At 38.9% G+C, this 19,080-nt stretch overlaps 4 protein-coding genes across 5 annotated transcripts; all 4 read left to right on the forward strand.

Annotated features, from left to right (window-relative positions):
• Nucleotides 1–3,998: 3,998 nt before the first annotated feature.
• Nucleotides 3,999–7,104, forward strand: LOC104818790 (UPF0613 protein PB24D3.06c). Of its 2 annotated transcripts, none has more exons than XM_019203142.1 (9): nt 3,999–4,437; nt 4,966–5,042; nt 5,269–5,374; nt 5,530–5,622; nt 5,711–5,776; nt 5,909–6,078; nt 6,200–6,308; nt 6,395–6,459; nt 6,677–7,104. In XM_019203142.1, the coding sequence occupies exons 1-9, from the start codon at nt 4,186–4,188 to the stop codon at nt 6,822–6,824; spliced, it is 1,086 nt and encodes a 361-aa protein (XP_019058687.1). In that variant the 5' UTR covers nt 3,999–4,185; the 3' UTR covers nt 6,825–7,104. The 2 variants fall into 2 exon arrangements, with proteins under 2 accessions (XP_019058687.1, XP_010546831.1); XM_010548529.2 differs by having other exon boundaries at nt 4,000–4,437; nt 5,933–6,078.
• Nucleotides 7,105–8,384: 1,280 nt separating this feature from the next.
• Nucleotides 8,385–11,506, forward strand: LOC104820105. The gene is made up of 5 exons (XM_010550478.2): nt 8,385–8,697; nt 8,923–10,533; nt 10,716–10,792; nt 11,019–11,124; nt 11,197–11,506. Exons 2-5 carry the CDS (start codon nt 8,923–8,925, stop codon nt 11,329–11,331), a joined length of 1,929 nt encoding a protein of 642 aa, XP_010548780.1. The 5' UTR covers nt 8,385–8,697; the 3' UTR covers nt 11,332–11,506.
• Nucleotides 11,507–12,475: 969 nt separating this feature from the next.
• On the forward strand, nt 12,476–14,148 carry LOC104818792 (TVP38/TMEM64 family membrane protein slr0305-like; the record flags this gene model as incomplete). Its single annotated transcript, XM_010548530.1, has 7 exons — nt 12,476–12,507; nt 12,579–12,633; nt 12,777–12,875; nt 13,059–13,145; nt 13,221–13,337; nt 13,421–13,511; nt 13,803–14,148. Coding segments are annotated over 7 exons (657 nt in total), but the record flags the coding sequence as incomplete, so codon positions are not given.
• A 565-nt stretch (nt 14,149–14,713) lies between these two features.
• Nucleotides 14,714–18,307, forward strand: LOC104820106 (probable E3 ubiquitin-protein ligase LUL4). Its single transcript, XM_019203119.1, has 4 exons — nt 14,714–15,256; nt 16,009–16,612; nt 17,203–17,698; nt 17,969–18,307. Exons 1-4 carry the CDS (start codon nt 14,761–14,763, stop codon nt 18,080–18,082), a joined length of 1,710 nt encoding a protein of 569 aa, XP_019058664.1. The 5' UTR covers nt 14,714–14,760; the 3' UTR covers nt 18,083–18,307.
• The last annotated feature ends 773 nt before the right edge of the window (nt 18,308–19,080 follow it).

Below are 19,080 nucleotides of genomic sequence, written 5' to 3' on the forward strand. Positions count from 1 at the left end.
AATTGCATGACTTAGCTTGATAGTTGTTTTATCTTTATCTACGTTCAGCTCAGAATATAACTCTTCAACAAGAAGTTTGTATGTCAAATCAGTCGGAGAAAAAAAGAATATCACTCCTTTGGCATCTTTAACTTTTCCATCCCATTCATATTCCCCACTCGAATTCAATGTCCACTTGCCACCAGACTTGTAATAAATAATCGTCATTCTTTCATCACTTGCATCCATTATGACTGTATAAAATAAACACAAAATGTGAGATATATGATGATCAGTTTGACGAGTATGACCAGTTTGCCGAGTATGACCAGTTTGACCAGTTTCGTCAATATGACCAGTTAGACGAGTTTGCCGATTCTGATTATTTCGAAGAGTTTGACCAGTTTGATATAGTTTAACTAATGTGACCAGTTTGACTAATGTGAATCATGATAATATTGATTCAACTCAATTAAGTCTACAAAATACGATATGCTATTGATATATATGTTCCATTTTACTCATTTATACCATATGGGTCGAATATAAACATGAAAACAACAAAACCCTTTCATAAAAAGAAAAACCCTAAATGCCCAAAGTATATAACGGAATTTAAAGAAGAAAACTTACCTATACACGAGATCTATGCTTATTGGATGAGATTATTGGAGATTTCGCTTGTTTTTCTCAATAAATTTGGTGAGAATTTCACACTGTAGAGGAGGAGCTTGAAGAGAGAGAGAGAGAGCGTGATACAGGTGCGAAAAAACGGAAGAAAGGAGAGAGAGAGCGGGAGAGAGAGAGGTGGAGAGAGGAGAGAAAAATATTTTTATTTTATTATATTATATAAATTAATAAAGGGTATTATAGGGAAACTACATTTATAAGGTTATATTTGATGTTGTCTCTTTTCTTTTTTTTATGAAGGGTATCCATTGAAGTCCCATGTATCATTTAAGGGCATTTTTGCAATTGCCCCCTGTCTCTTCCCTTTGCAAATTGATAGACAATACTATCGAAATTCGGTCCAATTTATTTAAGTATATGGGGGGTTTAAATAATGCACTTGTATTGATGAAATTTATATTAAGAAAACTATATAAGAGCGATTTATATAAACGTACGCATATGCCAAATGAAACTATCACTCTCCACGAGCTGAGGGATGAAAGATACTGAGCTTCGAATTTATAGTGCCCCGGATAGTACTATTTGCGACAGGCGACTATTTTGTTTTAAAAAACAATTATGATGCTATTTAATTAGAGATAAACCCAAAAAAATCAATTATCCCATTTACACCAAGAAACCCTTCTTTTAAAATTTATTATAAAAAACCATCAACTATTAACTTTGAGAAAATTTATTTAGAACCAATAAATTTAAACAATGAATTTTTAATAAATTTTAAATAAAAAGTTTTTTTGGTGTAAAAGAAATTGTTGAAGGTTTTTCCTAAATTTATCCCGTTTAATTATAAACATGTTTATAACGACGTCGTTTTTTGTCGTCATAGTGAATAATTATTATTATTATTATTTTTTACAGTAGATGAATCAGAATCCGTGGCTCGTAACTGTGGCATATTAATTCATGTGTAGAAAATATAAATGTTAGAAGTTAGTGGAGCCAAATTAATTTATATTTATTATGATAATTTAGGATATGCTATTTTAACCCCTTCTACGATAAAACTCATGATGCTTATCACTTTGTCTTAAAAAAATCATTTGATGATAATTATATGGGCGCGTGATATTATAACGGGAAAGGTTATATTGCTTGGTTAGTTGGTTATGATTGAAATATATTTTTTAAAATTTATAAAAAAATGTTATGAAATATTATTATACATCAATTAATGCATCATGATTCTTTGTCTAAAAGAGCAACCAGAGCCTAAGGTAGGGCTAAGGTCAATGACTCGAGGATGTTTGATCGACCGGTGACCACAATCAGTTTATTTGTTTGTCAAGAAAAATAAAAGACAATAGAAAAACTCGTGGGCCACCACATATACTACTTTAAAAATTATATGAATCATTTTTTTTAATATGGAAAACAATTTTATTTTGTTTAACTTAATTATTGTTTCATTATGTATATAGACTCTTGTATCAGATATAATTGTTGTATTTTTCTGCCATTAAACCTTGAATTTATAATTTCAAGTGTATCTAAATCTGAACCCGAAATGTAGGATATTTTTATATAGGTGCATATTGTATTTGCGCAATGAAGAAAATAATATAATATTTATATCGTGAAACCGAATAAAAAAAAAGCATTAGTTATGAAAATATATACGATTATGAATATAATATTTTGTGATTTAAGATGGAGAAAAAAATAGGTATGGTCAACTCATGAAGGGATGAGCCGTGGTTTAATAAAAAAGGGAATCCTCCAATTACCAAATATAAAATATACGTTTTGGCCATAACCTTTTATAGATGCCTTTATTTTAATTATAAAATTATTTATTTGGTATCATATATATATAGGTCGTGTTTAATCATCAATCATATAAACACAGCAACCACATACATACTGCCAACGATTTCAAATGGATGTATTATTTTCAACAAAGCAACGGGCAAACGGAATTCACTTTTCTCTTTAAAAGAAATTGTTCGATGCTTAAAATTAACCACTAATAGGACTCCCTCCTCTTTTTTTTTTTTTTTTTGTGGTCATTGGACTCTTGTTGTTTTAGCTTTTGTTTTTTCCATTAACGAGGAAAAAAAAAAAGGCAAAAGGCGTCCGTACAGATTGTTAAAAGGAAATTATAAAGGTATATTGACATCGATAGATAGCTTTTTATTCTCTTAAACATTATTCCCTTTTCCATTTCCCCTTTGGTAGGGCCCAATTCTGCAGACTTACCATAGCCCAAAAAAAAGTATTTTAAAAATAACAGTGTAATCGATTCGATTTTAATTAATATCATAACCCTCAAAGGCCAAAGACAAATAAAAAAAACGAAATGAATTATTTAAACGAGAGAGCCCTTTAAATTAACAATCTTATCATGGTCCAAAGTGGAGATAATTTTTCTCATATTTATAACATTTTTTTTGGGAATCCATTCGAAGCTATAAAGGCCACGGAATAAAACAAAACAACTGAGGATGTGAAATTAAATATAGGAAAAAAAAAAAAATTAAAATGGTGAATAAATTTGTTTAATAAATGCAATTTTTATTGAACAGATATTGGATGGATGGTGATCAGTCAAAAGATATTCCGTCAATCAAACACGTCTACAGATTTATTTACTTTTTTGGATCAATGAAGTTATTGGTATCATATAAATAAGCAGTAAAAAAATAAATTACATATTCGGGTCTTGTAAGAGGGCAGAAAAAATTACATGATCAGTCTCATCCCACCTTTTTTTTACATGAAATGTTTATTTTGTCTCATCATTATTGCGTTAGAATATATTTTCTTACAAATAATTGCTTCCTGATATATATATATATATATATGTCATTTAAATTATTGGGCTTGGTTTCGATTTGAAAGATAATCTTATTGGGCTAGCGGTGAACATTAAACATTTGGGCCTTGGTTAATCAACGCGACAGTTTCAAAAAAAAAAAAATACCAGTTATTATAATTATCAAATTTGTAGGTAGAGTTTACTCGATTATAATCGATACCTGTAGTCAGCTCTAGAACACCAATTAAAAATAAATAAATTATTATATTTGATATTACATTTTATTGTTTTAAATAATAATAGTAAAAAACTGACTGACTATGCCATTATCGAGTAAATTTTACATACAAATTCAATTTCTATGTTTCTCATCATTTGGCGGAATATTTGTATCACGCCAGTTATAAAATTTGAATCTAAATATCTTATGTAATTCTTTGTTTTATAAATTTGTATATTTTAATCGCATTTAAAACTGTGAGCAATTAGTTAAATATTTTTCAAGAGTAAATATAATAACGTTGTGTTTGCGTAAATCTCGAATTTTTAAAAAAAGTGAGAGACCAATTCAAAATTCCGTCATGCCTGCCAACAGCTCCTCCTACCTCGCCACGCGTATTGACGGCGCGTGGTTCCACCTCCTCATACGTTTCTTCCTTCTTCTTCAACAAATCTGAAACTGCAATAGACGCAGATCGCCTCCAGATGACGGTTACGTCGATGATCCACTGACTAAGGTCCCGTGAAATCGGAATTCAATGTCTCTCTCGCTGTCCTCTTCTTTCGGGGCTGCGTCATCGTCGTCTCCGGCGACCGCTTCATCTTCTTCCACCACGACGTCGTGGTTATCCGGCATCGTTCGCGGTCGTGGCGACAAATCCGGGGGCGCGAAGCTGTCCAAGAGCTCCTCCGTCCCATCTGCCGGCGGAAGCGGCGATTACGGTGGGCCCGTCCAGGGGAAGAATCAATTTCGCGGCGTTCTGTTCAAATACGGGCCGAAACCCATTCAGGTGGTTTTGATCGTCCATAGTTGCTTTTGAGTGACTTCGTCGAAGCAAGAGAGATTATTATACTTCGTATTGCGAGATATATACATTAATCGAGTTAGCTGAAACCTGAAACTGTGCTCGGCGTTTGACTGAACGTTAATTTCTGTTCATTCTTTTTGTTTTGTGACACCAACGACCGAGATTGTAGTCTGATTTCAGCTTGTTTGCTAATTCTGAATCTTCTATTTGTCAATGGAAACTGTGTGGACCTTTTGTACAACGTTATTACAGTAATTTTTGTTGAATCTTTGAAGCAGAACAATGATATTTAGGTCATTAGATGGAAATTCCACGCCTTATGATATCTGTTTGATTAGAAGTTGTCAAAGGTGATGTCTTTGGAAAAAATTCAGAATGATTCTTGTGTATGTCAAGAATTCTCTTGCCTTGTTTGCGACATTGCTCCTTTGTTGGCTATTTCCCTGGTTCTTGGTTTTCGAGGTTAATCTCCATGAGTTACAGCTGCTTGAGGGTTACTTTTCATTTCAGGTGGCTTTTAAGACTGGAGACTATAAGCAACAAGTGATATTTATCGGTGGATTGACTGATGGATTTCTGGCTACTGAGTATGTCGATAGTTCCTTGCCAAGCTTTTTACCTTTCGGAATCGCTAATTGTTGTTCCCTGGTGTTGTCTTCTGCTCCTTTGCTGGGTTGTTTATACTAAGATGTTGTCCTTTATTCGGCCATGAGTTCCAATTGTGCTCGAATAGCTCGTTTTTCTTGGGTTTTAATTGATTGATATTTACGTCTTGGCTTCTGCTTATCCTGGACCTCATTGTGCCGTTTTCAGATACTTGGAAACACTTGCCATTGCTTTGGATAAGGAGAAGTGGTCGCTTGTTCAGCTACTTATGTCTTCTTCATATTCCGGATATGGCACTTCCAGCTTGAAACAAGTAAGATACCACTGGTTATATTGGTTAAGAACTATCCTTTGTCTTGACATTGATGCGGTCTTGTTAGTATAGGTGGATATACTTGATGAAATTAAAATGCCTTCCCATTGGATATTGACACGATAGGATTTTCTCTTGTTCTGTCTTTGTTGAAGGATGCACAAGAAATCGACCAGTTAGTAAGCCATCTCATCAACAAAGAGAACTCAGAGGGTGTTGTTCTGCTTGGTCACAGCACCGGTTGTCAGGTCTGCACGGATCATACTTCAGTTTCTAAGATCACATTTCAGTAAAATAAAATTTTATAACTGAAAATCCTCCTATACATGTAAACAGGACATTGTGCATTATATGCAAACAAATGCTGCATGCTCCCGAGCAGTCCGAGCTGCTATTTTGCAGGTACCTTTCAACATGTTTGGATAGATGGTCATCTTTTTACTATGTTCTAAATGCTGCCCTCATTCTCGTGTAATGAACCCGTATTGGGTTTCGGCTGAATTGTTCTATATATATTCTGGTTTTAGTCAGTAGATCTATGCCTATTGCAATGTTCAGGCACCGGTTAGTGATAGAGAGTACAAAGCAACACTTCCTGAGACAGCCGCCATGATAGACTTGGCTGCAACCATGATAAAAGAAGGTCGAGCAGAGGAACTAATGCCTGGAGAAGCTGATCCTTCTGCTCCAATTACTGCATACAGGTACAACTGCTTGAGTTGCCCTATAGTTTCAAGCTTGAAGTCTAAACTCAATAGAAGAATGCTTAGAAAACTTTTAAAAAAAAAATTTGATGTCAAATGTTGATGCTCGTTTTCACTGCAGATACCACTCTCTTTGCGCGTACATGGGAGACGACGATATGTTTAGTTCCGACCTTAGCGATGATCAATTGAAAACTAGACTTGGGCACATGGCTAACACACCTTGCCAGGTAAAAAAAACGACCATTTCAAGCATCTCGACGCCCAGTTTATATAATCCAGGTATTGATTTTCACCTTTGGTTCCTTCCACACAGGTGATCTTTTCCATGGCTGATGAATATGTACCGGATTATGTCGACAAAAAGGCACTGGTCGATAGGTGAGAGATACAAAGCCGCCTTTTTCGTGTTATTGTAACGAGAAGAAAGCCATCTGAGCATAGTATATACATTTCAACATGAGAAAAAAACATGAGAAGAGAGGCAGTTTAAGCATGTGAAATGAGAAGGAAGATCAAAAGAGTGGAGGATGAACATGGAGATATGTATAGAAGGAGGAATGTCTGATGTATGGTTTGATGATGATGTTGATGCCAGATTATGCAGAGCGATGGGAGGTGCAGAGAAAGTGGAGATAGAGCACGGGAATCACTCACTTTCCAACAGAGTTCACGAAGCTGTCCAATCCATTCTCTGCTTTGTCATGCGTGAAGGCCCTTCTGGTTGGGATGATCCTTGGAGTTAAACGCTCCCCCCCCCCTTATCTGCGTTTGGCGTGTGGCGTTTGGCGTTTGGCGTTTGGCGTTTGCAAACTCTCCATTTATTTCTATTCTCTCTCGTCTCCCCCTCCCCCGATTACCAAAGCTGTTCTTATCATATGCTCTTCATTCTTTTATTTTCTCCTTGGGGTTTTTTCTCTTTCTTCAACACCTTTTTCCTTATAAATATGTTAATCGGTGAGATATATGGTTTATATATACATTTATTTTGTAATTTTGTAATTTCATGAGTTTTTTAAAATTTAATTTGGGACGAACGAAAAGGTCAAATTATATTAATGTTACATGGAACCACTACAATATATTTAGGCGCAACTGCTTTTCTTCTTTTTACTTAACATTGACTTTTTCTGACTACTAAAGCAATTTGAAAACATCGACTTATATATAATTATGGAAATATATAAAGTTGTTGACTTTGTTGTATCAATTACGATATTTAAATACCTCGAATTTTCACCATATTTTTCTTATCCAAAAACTCAACGATACTACTCAATTATATCTTATGAATATATAAATAGAAATACGGGGAAAATATTACCATTCACATAATTATAATACAAATCGACAATGTGTGTATAATGTTTAGTCCTATCGAATGATTCAAATATTTATTTAGTCGTCTTATTAAATAAATTCATTATATAAAATTCCGAAAACCTATACAGTTTGTATAGAAAGAAAACGCTTGACCCATCAATGGAAAATATTATTATATTTTAACAAAAAAAAAATATTATTATATAAGCGGCGCATTATAGTGACCCAACTCACTCATCATTTTAAACTCAACTTTCTTATGTATTTTCCTCTAGTTTTTTTTTATTGAAAGATATAATTTTTCAACCTGTCTATAATAATAAACTCTTGTTAGTAAACGTTACAAATTTTGTAACGATCCGATAATCTAGTAGATTTTCTTTAAATTAGTAATTGGGATCCAAAATCTTGTGAATCTGCAATCGATTGGGGATAATTATAGCATGGATTTGCTTTGATTTGGTTATTAATATCAGCAATATGTTTGTTAGATCTAAAAAAATATATATATATATCAAGCATAATTAGGGCATTGGATAAATACTGATTTGGGTAAAGATTTTCTTATATCCGCTCTATTCTGTTAAGAATCCACGGAGATTCCATGTCCACATATTCATGCTCCACGTTACCCGTTTAACATTATTTACTGCTTTTTTTAGATTTAAAAAAACGAATCTGCCATTTTTTTTGGGAATTTATTTATTTATTAAAAAGGAGAATCGCCGGTGAGACACAGCATCTGACGCCAAACACTGTGTCTGTCCCCCAGATCACACCGTACACGGCGGATTTATTACCTTGTGAAATAACAAAAATACCCCCGACGCCATACCCACGCAGCTCTACCTCCTGTCGGTGCTTAATTGTTTGTAGCGCGACCACCGGTTCGGCCTCGTGGTAATTTCGGTGACTACACGAGGGTATAACCGCCCATCTACAAAATTGTCTTGTCTTTCTTTTGTTTCTTTTTTTAAGAATTTTTTTTTGGCACCGCCATGGATTCCAAGAATTATCGTAGAGACTAATCCTGGGAGAGCCCTAAATATTTCTCTTTATAATTCTTGACTTTTTTCCCCTTTTTTTTACATCCGGAAATTCAGTTAGAACTTCTGTCGAATCTCGGATAAGGAAACTAAAAAGTCCGAGGAGGAGAAGGAAAGATTTTTTCTTCTCAGAAGACGAAAGAAGAGGAGGTGAATCATCTTCTTCCATTCAGAGAATCTGGGTCGTGGTTCTTTGGCTGTTACAGTCATCGAGCCGACGAGAAAATTTTCCGACATTGAAGCATAAAGAGTATGTATAAACCTCTTCATTTTTTATTTTATTTTTTTTACAGTTTGATTATTAGATTGTTTTTTTAATGATTGTTTTGTGTGTTTTTATCTAGAAAATCGAAACTTATGCTTTACTGAATTATTATCATATTATCGGAATTCGCCTTCTTATTGTCAAATTGTTAATCGATTGTCCAGATTTTCTCAGTGAATTTTTCTTCCCTTTTTTCTGCTTGGATCTCAGATGCCTGAGAAAGGAGCGATTCCGTCTCCGGCGGCGATTCTCCGGCCGAGCCCTCTGCACCATTGGCGATTCGGTGCTCTCACAGCGCTCGTCTTCTTCCTCATGGTGGTCGTGTGGAGCATCGATGGCTGCACCATCAGAGGCTTCATCCAGCCGTGGAGATGGAATGTAGACTCCATGAGAGCCAATGCTTCTTCTTTCTCTTCGGTCATTGTGAAGAACCATCTTCAAGATCCCACCTTTAACACAACCCGCCACCGAAATCTCACTCCCGACACAACCCACTCCGCGACCCGACAACGGAATCTCACTTCGAAATCGAAACCGAGCCCGACTCAGCTCAAGTGGGTTTTACCCGAGTTGGAGCAAAATTTCACGACGAATCTTCTCAAAAAGTGGTTGGCTCCTGGAGGACAACCTTGCAGAGAGGCGAGGACCGTCGAGATTTCAGTTCCCGACATCGACGGTAAGGATTTGGTGGAGTTAACGGCCGGTGAGATTCACGAACTCAATTTCCAAGCCCTCGACGATTCGGGCACACCAGTTTGCCTCGGTGGGGACTACTTCGAAACGGATCTCTCCGGCGAAAACTGGAAATCTAGACCGCCGGTGAAGGATTTCGGCAATGGGACTTACTCTGTTTCGCTTCAGGTTCATCCAGACTTCGCCGGCGATTACAATCTCACCGTGATTTTGCTATTTCGTCACTTCGAAGGCCTCAAGTTCAGTTCCAGTCGCTTCGCTTTCGACAAAAAGCTACGGAACACAAGAATACGCTTCGCTAAGGCTGAAGTCACATTGCCGGAGCTCATGGCTTGTGGGCCATCGGATTTCACCAGAGACGCCTGGTCCGGACGGTGGACGAGGCACGGGAGTAACGGCGAGTGCCAGATCAGCGACGACGGTCGTTACCGCTGTCTTGCCGCAGATTTCGCATGTCGGAAGCCGTGGTGTGACGGCGCGTTAGGAGCGTTAGAGAGCAACGGTTGGGTTTACTCGAGCCATTGCTCGTTCAAGCTGTTTTCTGGCGATTCTGCCTGGGAATGCTTGAAGAACAGATGGATTTTCTTCTGGGGAGATTCAAACCACGTCGACTCGATCAGAAACTTGCTGAATTTCGTCCTCGGCCTCCCAGAGATCCGCTCGGTCCCGAGAAGATTCGATCTGAGCTTCACAAACCCGAAGAACACATCACAGAGTGTTAGGATCACCAGCATTTTCAACGGCCATTGGAACGAAACCCAGAACTATCTAGGACTGGATTCGCTTAAAGATCAAAACTTTAGAGACTTGCTGAAGAAATACTTCTCCGAAGAGACAGCTCCAGACGCCATGATCGTGAACTCAGGTTTGCACGACGGAATCCACTGGTCCAACGTCAGAGCTTTCGCGAAAGGCGCAGAGTACGCAACCAAGTTCTGGAGGGAGGTGTTCGAGTCAGTGAAGAGCAGAGGACTGGAACCACCGAAGGTGATATTCAGGAAGACGATCGCGACAGGAGGGTACGCGAGATCAATGGCGTTCAACCCAAGCAAGATGGAAGCTTTCAACGGCGTGTTGCTGGAGAAGATGAGGAAAGCAGGAATGGAAATTCCACGCCTTATGATATCTGTTTGATTAGAAGTTGTCAAAGGTGATGTCTTTGGAAAAAATTCAGAATGATTCTTGTGTATGTCAAGAATTCTCTTGCCTTGTTTGCGACATTGCTCCTTTGTTGGCTATTTCCCTGGTTCTTGGTTTTCGAGGTTAATCTCCATGAGTTACAGCTGCTTGAGGGTTACTTTTCATTTCAGGTGGCTTTTAAGACTGGAGACTATAAGCAACAAGTGATATTTATCGGTGGATTGACTGATGGATTTCTGGCTACTGAGTATGTCGATAGTTCCTTGCCAAGCTTTTTACCTTTCGGAATCGCTAATTGTTGTTCCCTGGTGTTGTCTTCTGCTCCTTTGCTGGGTTGTTTATACTAAGATGTTGTCCTTTATTCGGCCATGAGTTCCAATTGTGCTCGAATAGCTCGTTTTTCTTGGGTTTTAATTGATTGATATTTACGTCTTGGCTTCTGCTTATCCTGGACCTCATTGTGCCGTTTTCAGATACTTGGAAACACTTGCCATTGCTTTGGATAAGGAGAAGTGGTCGCTTGTTCAGCTACTTATGTCTTCTTCATATTCCGGATATGGCACTTCCAGCTTGAAACAAGTAAGATACCACTGGTTATATTGGTTAAGAACTATCCTTTGTCTTGACATTGATGCGGTCTTGTTAGTATAGGTCAGATGCAACGACGGGGTTCACTACGGCAGAGCTCCGGCGAAGATGCGGTGGAGAGACGGTGAGGTCGGTCATCAGTATTTCGTGGATCTGATGCTCGTTCATGTCTTGTTGAATGCCTTGTGTGCAAGATAAGAGGAGAAGGTTTTTTTTTTGTCTAGGAAGGAATTACATTTCTTTATATTATTTTCAACAATATAGTTTCATTAGTGGATTCATTATCATAAGTAAAACAGATTACACATGTTGATGTAGATAAAAGCATGCAACATTTTGTATCATATGTATAACAAAGTTATTTGAATTTGAATTTATTTGAATTTTATGCATTTCATTGGATATATTAATGCTAGAAAAAAATAGAAAAATAGGGTATTTAATTGAGAATGAACCAAAGATGAGCTGCCCAGGGAAGGAAACGCCGATCACGCTAACGCTGAAGATGGATTTTTAGCAAAACTATTCGACAATTGGATCGATATTACCAAACCCCAATTGAGTTTTGTTTTGGCTCATGTCGTTTCTCGGTTCGGAGAATCAATCTGTAAGGCAAAAGGGTCCCCGGGTACTCTTCACTTGGAAGATTTTGTCCCGGCTTCGTCGGAGATTCGGATTGAAAGCGAAGAGCTTAATCTGCGAGAGAAAGGGTAAAGGATTCAGAATTCGATCATTGTCGAGTGGAAGCCATTATCAGAGATCGATCGGCGACGAGGAATTGAACTAGATTTGGTGAAGGTCGCTGTTCATGGCGTTCACGTGGGGCTCTTCTCTCAGGGTGCTCCTTCTCCTGATTCTTCTCGCCGCCATTATCGTAGCTTGCTATTATCTCCCCGTCGAAAAGGTCCTTCCGATTGCTCTCGTTCTTATCGTAATTGGTGGAATCTGGTTATTTTGTGAGGATTTCCGACGCGGGTATTTGGCAAGTTCCTCTTGATTTCTGAAAATTCGTATGTTTTCTGTGAGTTTACGAGGAATCTGGATACGCATAACACGTTATTGCAGGCCGTGTTCATGGAGATGAAGGGTTTGATTAACAAATCCATAAAAGCAAAGTCCTGCTTCACATTTACAGATTGATCTCTGGATGATAATTCTAGCTTGAACCTCCTTCATGCCTAGTAAAGATTTGTGGCATCATTAGCTAGTGATTTTGGTTGTTTACTGTTCCATCCTTTTTTATGCAGATTTTGAAGGATTTCTTGTTATGGGTTGAAGAAAATCTAGGACCTTGGGGACCTCTTGCACTCTAAGTGATTTCCATCCCGTTTCTCGAGTTTGATCAACCAAGTTGGATGCTTTCGGCATTGGGGGGTGAGTGACTGCTCTTCGTTAGCTTGTGCCATAGAAAACATAGGCTACTCTCATACTGAATTTTTCCTCAGGGCTGTTGCTTACATTCCTCTGACAGTTCTGGCAGTTCCTGCTTCAATTCTCACAGTATGTCTCAGGTCCTAGATCTTGAAAATGTGTGTTATTAGTCATTACATCGTTGCATTCCACTCGGAATCAAATTTCGGGTGATAACTGTATTATTTCCCATAAAATGAAAACCTTAGGCAGCGAAAGATGTGATCTTTCAGGTTGGAGGTGGCTACCTTTTCGGGCCACCGATTGGTTTTGTTGCAGACTCAGTTGGTGCCACGCTCGGTGCAGGAGCAGCATTTCTTCTCGGCCGTACAGTAATCTTTCTGCAGCTTTCAATACATTATTTATGGCCAGTAGATTGGTTAAAGAAGTTGCTTATTGGCATGAATATTATTGATTTGTCTAAAAACGCCCCATCTTTCTTGCGGGGTTTCTTTCCAGATTCACAATTTTGTTGTGCTTTGAGCTTATATGCTTGCATGATATATTTTATGCAGATTGGAAAACCTTTTGCTGTCTCTAAATTGAAGGATTACTCTCAATTCCAATCAGTAGCACTCGCGATCGAGAACTCGGGTTTCAAGGTTTGCACTGAGAACTGATCGATATTCCTACGTGCTGATGTTTTTTTGAGAACTTACCATTCTGCAATCGAATAGATCTGCTTGCTGCTTCGGCTTGCTCCTCTTGTCCCGTTCAACATGCTGAACTACCTCTTATCCGTGACACCGATTCCGCTGGGAAAATATTTGCTTTCTTCCTGGTTAGGGATGATGGTAATCTTAATCTACAATGTTGTGTTTGTTATAAAGTACGTCTACACTTGCTTTCTCAATATGAGAATGCAATTCATTTGCAGCCGATAACGCTCGCTTTAGTGTATGTTGGAACAACTCTGAAGGATCTTTCCGATGTGACTCACGGGTGGAGCGAATTTTCTGAGTCATTGGGTAAGAATCGAACAATCTTCATTACATTTTCCGGGTTCATCTCAAGTTGTTTCTGATCGTGATCTGTATAATACACAGGCATTCTTGGTTTCAAGCCTCGTAGTATATTGTAAGTTCCTGAATACCAAGTTCTAGATATTAAGGAAGCGATGGCCTTCATTATTAACCTAATCTAAGACACAAGTGTTTGGATCTATCTATCAATGACTGAAATTTGAAGGCTAAGCCTCAGCAGGGTCACACCCATTAGGGCAAATGCTAAGATTTCATCGTCTTCTCGACACCTTGCAGTGATATTAATGATATGTGTCACGAAAGTGGCAAAAGACGCCCTCGGGAAAGCCTTAGCAGAGCACGAGGAAACTAACGGCGTTGCGGCTGGCGTTCCGGAAGATCTGAACCAGCCTCTCTTATTCAAGACAGATCCTCCCCCCAAACAGGCGCCTTCCTCCTCAAGAAACTCATAACCGTTAACAGTTGCTCTGATTCTTGTCACTGTACATGTAGATTTCACATGTACTCAGGAATAGGTCATACATGTATATTTAACATTTTCTCGGATGGATTTCGGATTTCTATAGTCTGTAACATCACAATCTTCTTTTTCAAAACTGTAAACCAGTTTGAAGAAAGAAAACGAAAGATGTAATAATAGTGGTGGTGGGGCAAGATTTTCATGAGGAGAAAGATGTGGGTCCAAGGAATGTAATCATATATATTTGCACCCATCATTGCATTGTGGCCCATAGGGATGTATGGTAAGTTAAAATAAAAATAAAAACATAAAGATTAGAACTTAATTCGAGGGCCAACAAAAAATGACAAAACCAAGTTGGATTTCCAAATTCTTACTGCCGATGATGATGAAAGCTGAAGCAAAATGATGTAAAGACTCTTTGTTTTGTCCTGTCATGATGCTATTTTTTCGGATAATTTGTGTACAAGGAACTGTTATTTTTTTGCATAATGAATAAAATTCTATATTTTCTCTTCATAGAAGATCTAATATTACATTGCCTGAAATGACAAAACATGTTTTACCACATACTTCTATTATCAATAAAGGTACATCCCAAGAACCCTTTTTGTTATTTAAATTTTCAACCCAAAAAAACGAACATTGGTTAGAGCTGGTGTCTAATATTCTTTTGGACTTATATGCTGAACCCGAGCTTAATTTAAATACTATATAACATCGTTTTCCTTATAATTCGTTGGCGTGTCATTTCCATCTGGGTCGCATTTTCCAATGAAAATGAAAACACCAAAGACCCAATTCACCACCAAGCATATAGCCGAGAAGCTCCCGAGGCTATGCCTCTTCCTATTACGGCAATGCTACGGCGGATGCGGCGACCGGACACGGTTACTCCCCGGCTCCGCCTCCACCACTCGGTTCTCGAACCTGGGCGACCGACCCATCGAGCTACAGATCCGGGTCGGGTCGATCCTCAGACGGGTCCACACCCTGAAACCGGGTCGGTCCAAGAGGCTCAAACACGGTCACATTTACAGGGCGTACATGCCCGGTGGCGGCGGTGACAACCTCGGGGAGTTGTTGTACGGCTACGACGAGACGTGTCGTCCGTACATATGGGTCCACGACACGGGCATGGATTTCTCCAGGATGGTGAAGCAGCAGTACATTAGTCTGGAGGATCTGAGGGATTGTTCTGAGATTAGGGTTTTCAGAGATCGAGAGAAAGGGTGCGTCTCTGTTCAGAAGAGAAGCAGGGATGGTTTCTGTTGAAAGAGTCTTTCGTCATGTCTTTTCTGTTCTTGTGTTTGATCGGTTTCTTCTGAGTTGGAGAGACGAAGAGATGTTTCTGTATTGTTCTTGTCAAGTGAAGACGTGAATCAAAGATCTCATTTGCATGAAAATTATGTACTTTTTAGAGATCATTTTCCAAGGTTCATGGTATTGACGATCCAAAAAAAAAAAACTCATGATTCAACAAAAAAAAATAATGTTTTTTTATTGATCGAGGAACTAGACAATAACGGGCAAGAGACAGAGGAGTGGGAGATCATCTGAGAGAGTTTTCTCGAGAAACAAACACATGATTGAATCTTATCTTACACCTCCCCTTTTGAGGAGAAAAGGAAAATGATACGAATTCCTTCATGGGTATTTAATAAAATCTAAAAAAAATATATAAGTAACTTATATACACACACACATGCAAGGAGACATATTTGTTTTCCATTTTCCTTTAGCCATGAATCAAAGACAGGGATCGTTATTACGTAATGAAGAAACAAAACAGCTTTCTTTTCTGCGTCAAAATATTAATTTGTTTATTGTTTTGATGTATTTCCCGTTAGAAGAAAAGAACACAATCAATAGTTTCATGTTTTTTGTGGAGTCGAATCAAATCTCAGGACATGTTTCAGTTCAGTTATATGTTCGGTCACGCGGTTAAAGTAAAAAAAAAACCTAAAAAAAAAGTCAAAAGCTTTGACAGTTCGTCGATTCTTCCTCACCTACACTGACTTTTTCCAGATCTCTTCTTCTTCTCCTCTGTTTTCTGCTTTCTCGCCTTTGTCCCCATCATATCCATGGGAATCTCCTTCAGCAACCGGCGACGAAACAACCACCGCCGCCACCACCATCACCTCCACCCTCCGCCGCCTCCGCCGCCTTATTATTACCTCCCTGATCCGCCGCGGCAACCACTGCCTCCGCCGGTGCCGCCGCAGCAGCAGCAAGAGTACACCTTCACGGCGAACCCAACTTACCTCCCGGCCCTTCCTCCTCCTCCGCCTCCGCCGCCGCCGATGATTCAATCATGCTCGCACGGTCCGTACAACTCGTACGGGTACGGGAACGCGGCGACGGGTCGCTACAACTACCACTACCATTATTATCCCCAGCAAGCTCCGTACTTCGCAGGTCAGACCAATGGGTGGGCTCCGATGCTGAGGCCGCCGGCGATGGTGGGTCCTCCGCCGCAACCGCCGCCTTACGTGGAGCATCAGAGCGCGAAGAAGGTGAGGAACGATGTGAATGTGCACAAGGATACGGTGAGGCTCGAAGTAGACGATCTGAGCCCTGGTCACCTCCTTGTTTCCTTCGTCTTCGATGCCCTCTTCGACGGCAGGTAAAAATTCGCCGATTACGACTCTCGATATTCAAAATCAGAGCTTTCGAAATTGAGCTTTTGTGGGTTTGATTGAATCGGAGAGATTTATGCGCTTCGATATTGAATTTCGTGTTCTTAGATTCATGGCCTGTAGAATCTGATGCTGGATTTAGCGTTATTACAGACAGTGCATTAGCAAAATCAATCAAAGATTCAAGATTTTACATTAGGTGGGTTTTTGATTTTACAAGGTTTCCGTTCCTGTGACAACAAATGATTTGGTTTAGTCATATAATTGATTCAAACATTTGCATTTGATGGTATTCAAACTCTAGACTCAGTAGCTCAGTGCTGAAATCAATCCCTCGGGATTACAACCAAATGCCTTCTGCATCATCTAATCGGTCCAAATCAGACAAATTCAAGACGAACTGAGCAACTGATGATCCAAAAAGACCGTAACTTTACCCACAAGACGTGGGTGGATTCACATTTTCTTCGAACTCTTAGTTATTGCTGATAGTGGTATATGTTTACAAGTCATCAAACCGATATCAATGACTTGTTATGAGATGATTAGATCATTAACAATGACTTTTCACTGGCAGTTTCACCATCACGTTCTTCGCCAAGGAGGAAGCGAAATGCGAGTTGATTCCGCAGTTTCCGGAAGTTTACGCCCCGACCAGAGTTCCCTTCTACAAGGGTCTCAGTCAGAAGTTTCTACAGCCTTCTGGAACCGGAACTGACCTCGGCTTCTTTGCCCTTGACGATCTTTCTAAACCGTCTTCAGATGATGTCTACCCTCTTGTGATATCCGCCGATACGTCAGTCTCTCCAAACTCCTCGGATTCAGAAGAATCGGTTCACAAGCAAATCACTCAAGCGGTTCTGGAGAAGGCCGATGATGGGTCTTTCAAAGCGAAAGTCGTGAAGCAGATTCTGTGGATTGAGGGAGTTCGGTATGAACTGCGTGAGCTGTATGGAATCGGAAGCTCGAACACAGAAGGGCCACAGAGCCTAGAGGACAGCGATTCCGGCAAAGAATGCGTGATCTGCATGGCTGAACCTAAGGACACTGCCGTTCTACCTTGCAGACATCTGGTAAAAAGCCTTTTTCTCGTTCTTTTTTTTGCGTTTTGCTGGCCTTTTTAACTGTTGTTTCACGGCCATTCAAGTCTGTTTATCGGTTCATTTTGAAAGGAAACGTCGTTGTCGTTACGTGGATAAACAACCGGATTTCTTGAACAATTTCTGTCTTTTTGGTCCCTGAATTTGGTTAGTATATTATCAGATTTCTCAGGAGAAAGAAAGGACTTTAGTATGAATGGATCGAAGAGACTGATTTCATGTGGATGTGTGTTTCTTTTGCAGTGTATGTGCAGTGACTGTGCAAAAGAGCTGAGGATTCAATCGAATAAGTGTCCGATTTGTCGGCAGCCCATTGAAGAGCTCTTGGAGATCAAAGTGGATTCTAATGAACTATGAACAGCCTCGTACCATTTAAGGATTCCATTCCTTTTTCGGATAAAACCCTTCAGCCGAATCCATCCCATTTTGCCTCTTTTGTACTTTGTAGTGTATATGAATCCGAATCTTTCTATTTCTGTCTCTTTTGCAACCACACAACAAGAACATCCATCATTCTCTTCTCCCCTATGCGTTTGTAATGTACAGATTTATACCTAAAGTGAAGCTTCCTTTGTCTTTTCTTCTCTTCTCTTCATGCATTGATCAATCTATATGTATATATATATACACATATATGTATGGAATCTATGAATTCGATTTAGGTTAATCGCTGTCTTAATGTTGGAAATCATGATTTATAAACGTAACCTAAGAACCAGAAGGTGACCATATAACACAACCCTTTATCCACATGGTCCCCGGGAACATCCTCAGAGTTTGTGTAGTAACTCAGAAATCCATTCTGCGTCTGTGTTTTTCTTTACCCTTTTTCCCAAAAGTATACATCTGTATATACATATTGCATATACACACACAGAGAGACGTCTATATATATATATATATACACACACACACTTACACATGGGTCATAGGTATAGTTGCAGAGATTCAGAAGAAAAAGAGAGATGCTTGGAGGGTTATATACACAAACACATAGGAGAGCGATGCAAGGAACATTCTAGGATTTGAGAGATGGTCACTTTTTTTTTTGTCTTTGGCTAAACAGCGGAAAGGAAAAGCTGCTCGAGAATGTTTCCCGTTCAAGTTAAACCCTAAAACTCAATAACTTTAATATATTTATAAAAAAATATATATATGGTTTGAGGTCATTCTTTGACAGATTGTTCAAAGTTTCAAACTTTAGACAACGTATGAAGTGTAGAATTAAAAAAAGACAAATTAGCTGTTGTCCATAACTATTATATATATATATATATACATATATATGTTCAAATCCGATTAAGCAATCATCTAGACTCATAATTTTTTGTTGATTTGGATTTTATAACAGCTGA

This window comes from Tarenaya hassleriana, unplaced genomic scaffold (genome assembly GCF_000463585.1).
Source record: "Tarenaya hassleriana unplaced genomic scaffold, ASM46358v1 Cleome3, whole genome shotgun sequence".
NCBI lineage: Eukaryota > Viridiplantae > Streptophyta > Magnoliopsida > Brassicales > Cleomaceae > Tarenaya > Tarenaya hassleriana.